The 9,947-nt window shown below is 38.0% G+C and overlaps 1 protein-coding gene across 1 annotated transcript in view; it reads right to left on the bottom strand.

The window, feature by feature from the left end:
- Positions 1–9,947, bottom strand: part of AP2B1 (adaptor related protein complex 2 subunit beta 1) — a 130,699-nt gene that overhangs the window by 96,043 nt on the left and 24,709 nt on the right. Inside the window, exons 4-5 of the mRNA XM_007105563.4 lie at positions 4,651–4,786; positions 2,713–2,958 (exon numbers count right to left, since the gene is read on the bottom strand). Of these exons, the coding sequence (XP_007105625.1) occupies positions 2,713–2,958; positions 4,651–4,786 (382 nt within the window). The remainder of the gene's footprint in view (positions 1–2,712; positions 2,959–4,650; positions 4,787–9,947) is intronic.

Below are 9,947 nucleotides of genomic sequence, written 5' to 3'. Positions count from 1 at the left end.
TGCCTGCCAATGCAGGGGACACAGGTTCGAGCCCTGGTCTGGGAAGATCCCACATGCCGCGGAGCAACTGGACCCGTGAGCCACAGCTACTGAGCCTGCGCGCCTGGACCCTGTGCTCTGCAACGGGAGAGGCCGCGACGGTGAGAGGCCCGTGCACCGCGATGAGGGGTGGCCCCCGCTTGCCGCAACTAGGGAAAGCCCTCGCGCAGAAACGGAGACCCAACACAGTCAAAAATAAATAAATTAATTATTAAAAAAAAAAAATACAACTTAGTACCAGCTAAACATTCTAAAAACAGATACTACTGCTTTATAAATTTATTTCTTTATGGAATTATTAAAAAGGTGACACACAGGGCTGCTTGAGTGAAAAACGTAGGGTTGAATCTTCTAATGACGGTGGTGATTATACCCTGTAAAGTCACGGTTTAAGCATATACACCCACATCACTTCTATGCCTAGAAGGTGGCTAAAATATTCCTGATAGTAGTTAGAACAACAGTATCTTTTTAAAAATGTGGCTTACTTCATTTTTGACCTTGATACTAAGTTTGAAAAATAAATAGAAGCCAAGGTTACCCAAAGAGTAAGATGAACCAAATGAAGTATCAAAGCAGAGATCTGAGCAGGTAATTTGCAAGTGAGACACATCTATTTCACAGCAAATCCAACTCTCTCTTTCAAAAAGTTCAACAGTGAAATATTCAGAGGTTATCCACTGATTAGCTCAACGTTATTCACCTCCACATAAAGAATGCCTTAGGCAAAAAAAAAGAAGAGAAAATTCCTCCATCTTCTCAGTAATGATACTTAATGACCAATCACTCAATTCAAATGAACTTCAGTTACTAGCAGAGCCAATGTACCACTTTGAGACTTACTCTCCTTCATTATATAGGCAAAATTAAAAATGTCAATAGGGGAGAAAAAAAAAAAATAAAAATTAGACCCAATAAAACTCATTACTTACTAAAGGGGCTTACATAAGTAGCTTAAGATGTGTTTTGATGAAATGCGAATATTCACAAAGCTAAAACACTACAAATAAATATCTACAAATGGACAAAAGGCACGCCTAAGAAGCCAAGAGTTACTTGGCCCACCAGCCCTAAAATCACGCAAAAGCATGCTGCAACATGAACAAAACAAAAAATTTATTATCACACTATTATCTCCCTTTTGAGAGTAAGTAATCCCCTGCCAAATTAGAGCCTTGAGATCATTTTAAAAGGGACACTAAGAAATGAATAAGCCGTGCTCTTTCGGTACACTACTGAATTACTATGTACAACAGATCCAGTTTTCAGGAAGTTGCCGACAAAAACTGCTTTAGGCATACCCTTGAACAATTATCTTTTAAAAGTAATCCTGCAATGATGTGTTAAGTAATACTGTAAATAGATTTAGCTTCATTTGTAGATAAGCTGCCCTCAGAATCACCCTAAAAAATAATGTCTGGCTTTAAATAATGTATACAAAAGAATTAAATATCTTTGGGCCTTCCCTGGTGACGCAGTGGTTAAGAATCCGCCTCCCAATGCAGGGGACAGGGGTTTGACCCCAGGTCCGACAACAGTGAGAGGCCCGCATACCACAAAAAAAAAAAAAAAAAAAAAAGTAAAGAAGATGTAGGGTGTGTGTGTGTATATGTACACACACACACAATGGAATATTAGCCATAAAAAAGAAAAATATTGCCATTTGCAGTAACATGGATGGACCCGGAGAATATGATACTAAGTTAAGTAAGTCAGACAGAGAAAGACAAATATTATATATCACTTACATGTGGAATCTAAAAAATAATACAAATGAATCGATATACGAAACAGAAACAGACTCACAGACATAGAAAACAAACCTACGGTTACCAAAGGGGAAGCAATGCAGGGGACAGGGGTTTGACCCCAGGTCCGGGAAGGTCCCACATGCCATGGAGCAACTAAGCCCATGTGCCACAACTACTGAGCCTATGCTCTAAAGCCTGCGCGCCATAACTACTGAAACCCGCGAGCCCACAGCCCGTGCTCTGCAACGAGAAGCCAATGCAATGAGAAACCCGCACACCACAAGGGGGGGGATAAATTAGGAGGTTGGGATTAACATATACACACTACTATATATAAGAGAGATAACCAACAAGGACCTACTGTAGAGCACAGAGAACTATACTCAATGTTTTATAATAACCTATAAGGACATATATATAAAAAACAAAATCACTTTATATGAATCGCTGTGCTAACACAATACTGTAAATCAACTATACTTCAATTTAAAAAAATTTTTAATAAAAAATAAAAATATTAACCTAGAAAAATTAAAAAATAAAACAGAAAAGCAACAGGATTTACTGTATAACACGGGGACAATATTCAATACCTTGTAATAATCTGTAATGGAAAATAGTCTGAATATACATATATATAAAAAACAAAATCACTTTGCTGTACATGTGAAACTAACACAATACTGTAAATCAACTATACTTCAATTAAAAAAAAAAAGAACACCCTCGTATTTTAGTACTTGGTTTTCAGCTCAGAAACATGTAGGGTGTGAGACAGACAATCTGTGGGACACACACAGAAGTCACGCTTCACACAGCTAACCTATGGCTCAATGTCCCAAAGATAAAATTTATTTTAAACATGCTTTTTAAAGGGACCCATTTTAAATACTGCTCTCTTATAAATGCAGAAACATATTACCATTGGATTTGAATCTGCTATGAGATCCCGCAGAGAGTCCAGAAATCCCTGATCTTCCACCATTTGGGCATTGATGTCATGGAGTTTTGCCACACAGACAGCTGCTGTCTTCCGAACATAGGGATCTTCATCCTTTAAGCACTTGCGGAGGGGCTCACAGAGATATTCTGTAATCTTGTCCACCCGGATGCACCCCATGGTTCTGACTGCCAAGGCCCGAATCAGAGGATTGGGATCTTCACAGTCCTATAAACAACAATCATTGACAACTACAGGGGTACATAAACCAGAAAACTAAACAGTCTGGTTTATATAAGCAACAAAAGAATATTTAATTAATGTAGGCTTCCAGTTTCATTCTACATCAGAACCCACATCTCCCATACAATTCCTTTCCTAAGTACAATAGTTGCCTATTTAAGAGTTTAGGCTAGGAATTCATTTAACTGCTTTACATACACAATGAAGAAATGCCCTGTAGGATTCATTCCAGAGCTGGGCAGAAGCTTAGAGAGCTGGTGTTACCATCCCCATGGCCATTGTTGGACCTGCACTAAAAGCAGAAAAGGGCTTTGGGCTTGTATTCTGGTACAGGAAAAAATCAGAAATTGGAAAGATATGTCCCACTCCACAAATATTAAGCAGGGAGAAAAGAAGGCTGGATATCTGGGGCCTACAGCCAAAAAAGCAAAGGAGAATCTAGAAGCTGGTTTGGGCCCAACATAAGTTCCTTGCGCGAAGCAGTAGAGAGGGCCCTCTGAAATCCTGATTAACATACATTCTCCTTTCCTAGCAAGTGCCTCCACATACAGTACAAATAGAACATTTACCAAGAAGGAACACCCTTAAATTGCCCTATATTAAAAAATTTCGTTAAACATTATAAACCTATGCACATGCTAACTTCCAAAAAATGTAAACTAAATTATTTCCAATGATATCATCCATCTATGAATCACCAGACAGAATGAAATGTTATAATGATTCTGTACATTGTAGGTAAACACAGAAAAAGAACAAAAATTCCATGAGAAGGAAGAAAGCATGTTTATTTTCCAAAACAATTTAATAGAAGCTAATTTTAGAAATGCTGCCTGATTTTTGCTTTTAATGTAGACTAAATTCCAGGCAGAGGAAAAAGAAGTAAACAAAACAAAACAAAAACCCTAATAAGAACAACCTTATTACTGTGTTCATCAAATCTAATGATAGGAGAATTCTGACTGGATATCCAATAATATTAAGGACTTTCTTTAATGATCAGCTGATTAAATGATTTTTTCATTCTTAAGATGTTTGGGATTTGCTTTAAAATCATCCAGTAGGAGAGGAGGTGGGGGTCAGGAAAGCATGTATGGAGAGTTTAAGTTAAACAAGACTGGCCATAGGTTGGTAACTACCGAAACTACAAGGTAGATGTTTAGGAATTTATTATACTATTCCCTCAACCTGAATATGTTTGAAAATTTCCACAATAACAAAAAAGTTAATCAACTATTTTAAGACCTATTCAATAAAACAAAATTAAAAGGTAGCTCCTGTAGTTTCCACTACTTCTGAACCATAAGCATAATTTCTACAAAGATAAAATAGGTAAAGCCCCAGGTTACTGACACTACAATGATATGCCCAACCTTTGTCAGCCTTGGAAGATAAAACAGTGAGGTTTCACCTGGCTTTCTTCTCCCACCTGGCAAGAATGCACCAAGCCCAGCTGACAGAAGGCTCACCATATGGTCTGAACTGGATGACAAACTCTGGCATACAGAATGCTTAAATTATGAATATTCCTACTCAATGGCCAATACTTCTCTAGAGGCCCTCTTTTGGAACAGAGGTTGCTTATTTGCAATGCAGACACTAACCATATCAAGAGACACTTCTGAAAAGGTTTTCTGAGGTAAAAGAGACTGTTCTTGAGTCCCCGGGAAAAGTTACCTTCACAAAGCTGTTGACAGCCATGATGGCCATGTCTGGCTGACTCTTGGCATAGTTCATCAAGTAGAGATACACGAGCTTCTTTAGTTCCAGGTTGTCAGTCTGCATACAATTCACTACATCTGGAAAGAGAGAGCTGAGAAAAGAGGAAGGGAAAGTGAACAGATGTTGGTGCCAGGATGTTGGACAGAACACAAAGAAACAGACTTCATTGAAAAAGTGATTTGATGTGAGGACAAATGTCCACTAGTGATAATACTTACCACAGAAATGAATTACTAAAAAATTTATAATAATGGTCCCAAGAAGATGTCTAAGAATAGATTTTTTAAAAACTTTTTACTACGAAAATTTTCAGAGACAGCAGTTTAATGAACCCATGTATCCATCACCCAGCTGCAAACAAATATTGATACATACCCGATCTTGTTTCATACACAACCTCAACCCACTCGCCTTCCCCCAGTCCCTACCCCATCTAGTTGCTCTAAACAATTTCTAAACAAATCCTGGACATACATTTCATATATAATATTTTAGTGTATATCTTTACAAACTTTTTTAAAAAATCACTATGTAGCCCCCACTCACCGCAACTAGAGAAAGCCCGCACACAGCAACGAAGACACAACACAGTGAAAAATAAATAAATAAAATAAAATTATTAAAAATAATAAAAACAGCTTTATTAAAAAAAAGAATACCTTTAAAAAATAAATTTGCCGTTGAAATAGTAACCCTTCTAAAATCATTAATAACCAGCACCACAATCACTATACAATAAAGAAACGTTTGTTATTATTAAGGGCTTACTCTATACCAGGTTCACTATTAAGTGCTTTGCAAGCCCTCTTTTATTTCTCACAATGATCCAACGATAGAGGCACTGTTTATAATCTCCATTTTGTAGACGAGGATACTGAGATGTTTAGGGAGACCACCACGCTAAGAATGGCAGACCAGGATACAAATCCAAGTCTGGTTGGTTTCAGAGCCTGAGTTTTAACCCCCATGTGTTAGTACTGGAGCGAAAAAAAAGAAAAAATTTCACAGTTACAAAGCACTTTTCTGTTTTTGAGATACTTTCATAAAGAGTGAGTCAACTCTTTATAAGAGGAAGTGATTAAATGCAATTTGGTATGCTGGATTGAATCCTGGAATAGCAAAAGGATATTTGTGTTGAAACAGGTGAAATAAAGTCTGTACTTCAGTTTATAGTAATGTACCAACGCCTATTTCTTAGTTTTGACAAAGGTACCATGGTTATGTAAGATGTTAACATTAAGTAAAACTGTGTGAAGATAGGTATACGAGAACTTTCTGTACGGTCTTTGCAACTTTTCTCTAAATCTAAAAATCCGCCCCCAAAATGAGATTAAAAAAAAAACAAACCTAAGTTAGTAATAACTGATAAAATGAAAACAGATGATTAAAATTCCTAAGGTGAGAATACACATAACAAGATCTCCACAAAGTTTATCATAAAGGAAAACAAAATTTGTTTCCTTCCTCTGCAAGAATTTAAAGACCGAAAAGCACTGAGATGGGCACTTGCCCTTATAACGGAGCAGCCTCCAATGATTCCACTTACTCAACACTCCGATCCTGCAGAAATTACCAGCAACTCATCTTTTAGTACCAAATACAACATTACTTACTTGGGGCATCCAGACACAGACTGAGTGAACATGTTACCTCCTACATCATTCTTACCCAGTGCCTACCACATACTGACACTCTCACACATGCCTAAAACTCTACCAGCTCTGGTACTCCTTTATGGACGCTGGGCATGAAGAGCATTATGCATTTCTAATTTCCCTTCTGTATAATATTTTAATTTTATAACTCTTCTCCTATTTATTGATATATGTTTAGGGATAACAGAATTCATATAATTAAAGTACTAAATTAAATGAGGTCATTAATAGATGATTTCACATTGCCCACGAGGACAACAAACATATTCTGACAAAAATCCTTCTCAAATTTACAAAGTGATCTAGAGAGACTTCAGTTTTGCAACATTTATCATCTCAGACTGACAGCAAACCACCACAAACCTTCTAAAGCCTAAATAGAAATTACAATAATCAGAAAGTACGTCACGTTAGATCTGTTTCTCAAGAATAGCTGTCATTTATTAAGCATTTACTACATGTCAGGCATTATTTAAATTTTTAAAACAAATTAGTCCTTCATGTTGTTGTAGGGGGCTCCCTGTGCACTGCAAGATGTTTAAAGTATCCTTGAACTCTACCTACTAGATGTCAGTAGCAACCTTCCCATCAGTTGTGACAACCAAAAGTGTTTCCTGACAATGCCAACTGTCCCCCGGGAAGCAAAATCACCCCCAGTTGAGAACCACTGTCATAATCTCATGTGGCCTCTACATGCTGGCTAGCACATGGTTAAAATACATACTTTCTCTGAGAAAAAAAAATGTTATTTTTCATAAGACAGCTTTCCAATATAAGTTCATATTAAAAGAAGCTGGCAGTTTAACTAGAATCATTGCTAAAGGCCATACTGCGCCAAGTTCTGAGAGCATGCTGCTTGGGCAGAAAAACCCTCAACAAACGAAAATATGTTTCTGGGGGTTTTTTTGCTTTGTTTTTTTAACTAATTCAGTAGTCTGTGCTTTGGCAGAGAGGACAGAGCAATGGAAGAAGGGCATTCCCAGGGGCAGTTCTCAGAGTGATGATAGAACTGAGAAGTCTTAGAAGACAAGATCAAAGGGGCTAAGGCACTGAGCCAAAGGATTTAGGAGACCTGAGCTCACAAACAAAAAGCAAAGTACATGTGGTGGGGCTGTCAAGAGAGTCTCTGGAGTGGCAGATTCTGGTGTAAACATTAACTGAAGTTGGAATACCTCAAAACGCCTCTAAGAGAGAAAAGAAAAACTGCAGTAAGGAGGGAAAATCCTAATGCATGGGCAAAAACTGGAGAATTATCACTATCACCCAAAAGTGTATCTTTCTTGCAAATATCAATTTAGTGAGACAGAATTTTCAAAACTCTGATTATTTGTGAAGAAATCATAGGAGCTATTTTCCTCTCGTGCCAAAGTGCTTCCTCATTCTGAATACGTTTACTTTCAAAATAATGGACTAATAAATCTGCGTCTAGAAATAAGTTTAGCTTTAATTCCCTCAGAAAGATTTTACCATATGAACCTGTATAGCTATCAAAGGGATCAGAACCCTTTAAATTAATATTGTAGCAATAATGTTAACCTTTGCCTAATGTCTACTTCATAATCATGGCAGCAGCAGCCATCATCTTGTGAACTCTCACGAGCCAGGCACTTTGACAGATGCTTTTCATGCAAGAGCTCAATTAATACTCCTAACTACTCTCTAAGATGGTACCTCTCTCACTCTACAGAAGAGGAAACAGACTCAGAGAGGTTAACCTAGGACTTAACAGTGAGAATTTTTTTACTTCAAACTATCTTTTCTCTTTCAAATAGTATTTCACGGAAAGTCAGCTTTAACTAAATTATAAAATGGTAAAAACAACTGCAGGAAAATGAGGTGTGTGAGATTCCCCCATAAAAGACAGGAAATGAAAATATAATAAAGTCCTATTACTTGTAGCAAGGCATACTACCAGGAATCAACCTGAAGGTCAACATAACCCCAATAGTAGTCAGACTTTTATCAACATGTTACCCTCCAATTTCAAAGTAATTTCTCCAGATGTTCTGATGCTTTCACATCTAGGATGCCCTTCTAAAGTGAGCTACAAGAAAACTACTAAGCCAGAACACCCTAGAAGCATTAATTCCTTTTGCAAGAGGTTCTGATATTTGCTGGTACAGTGCTGCCACCATGTGGAGCAACTTCTGAAAAAGTGGAACAAAATTCCCCCTCAAGAACAGTAAAATAGGACTCATACCCATCATCAGCTTAAGAGGATCTGGAGAATTTCCACAGTAAAACAGTTCTCAGATAATTAATGCCTTTATCCGTTCAAAATTTTAACCATTTTGAGAAAACGAAACAGTTCTGAACATGTTGTATATATATATACTCATGAAGGCAGTGACCAGTAATGGGTATTGGGACTCAGACCTAGGTTATATCCTGGCTACATTACCACTAGCTGTATGACTTTGGGATTATTCTTTAGCCTCTTCGAGTATACACCGCTTGATCTCTAACATGGAATAACTTCTTCTTCTTCTTTTTTTTTTTTTTAAGGTAAGAAGTGTATTTATTTAAGCAGAAACACACTCCACAGAGTATGGGCCATCTCAGAAGGTGAGAAAGGCCTAGAGTAACTTCTAATTCAGAATAACCTCTAGTTGAGAAGATATGAGGACTATAAAAAACACTGTGAGTAAAAGCATCTGTCACTGTGCCTGACACAGAATGCACTTAAATTTAAATTTCCCTTTTCTTAATGACATTAGGAAGGTCACCATTAGCCTCGGGACCTTCTCAGATGTTTGAGTCACTACACCTTACATCTACCACTAGATGTTGGAATTTACTTGACATTCTTGCACTCATCCATTTCTTATCAGCAGCATTTAACCCAACTCATAAAATCAATGATCTAAAGACAGTTGTAATACTTTTGGCAAAAAAACAGGACATACAGCTGAGATGAAAAGTATGGGTTCAAGAATGAAAGTAGGCATGTGGGTATATGTGTTGGTTCTCTCTTAGTCCAAGCTCTTCGGTTCTTCACTTAAGTAACAAGAATGAAGAGCTCAAAAAATGATTTGAATGTATGTAAAATAAGGCCAGGACAGAGTGAGGCAATCGAGGTATCCCACTCTCAGGCTTGTGCAGGTAGAGTGGGCACCTGAGAATGAATGTCTCCTTAAATTCTGTATCCTAGGCACCTTGCTAGCAAGACGTCAAACAATATCAGGGAAAAGTTTTGCTACTAAGAAGTCTGACAAGAATAAGAAAAATTTCCTATTTAGTTAGAGGGGAGTATGTCCAACAATTTAATCTCTAATGCTGACACCTGTTCTAGGAAAATCTGTAATAAAGATACAATAAAACATAAGGCAATCCTGAAACAGTTTCTCACAAACCTACCAAGTAACCTTAGATTTTCTCTAAAAGTTTTCTCAAAAATACTTAAGAGGGCTTCTCTGGTGGCGCAGTGGTTGAGGGTCCGCCTGCCGATGCAGGGGACGCAGGTTCGTGCCCCGGTCCGGGAAGATCCCACGTGCCGCGGAGTGGCTGGGCCCGTGAGCCATGGCCGCTGAGCCTGTGCGTCCGGAGCCCGTGCTCCGCAATGGGAGAGGCCACAACAGTGAGACGCCCGCGTACCGC

The sequence above is a fragment of the Physeter macrocephalus genome, chromosome 14 (genome assembly GCF_002837175.3).
Source record: "Physeter macrocephalus isolate SW-GA chromosome 14, ASM283717v5, whole genome shotgun sequence".
Lineage (NCBI taxonomy): Eukaryota > Metazoa > Chordata > Mammalia > Artiodactyla > Physeteridae > Physeter > Physeter macrocephalus.
Note: the sequence above shows the minus strand (reverse complement) of the source record. Positions and strands in the feature narration are given on the sequence as shown.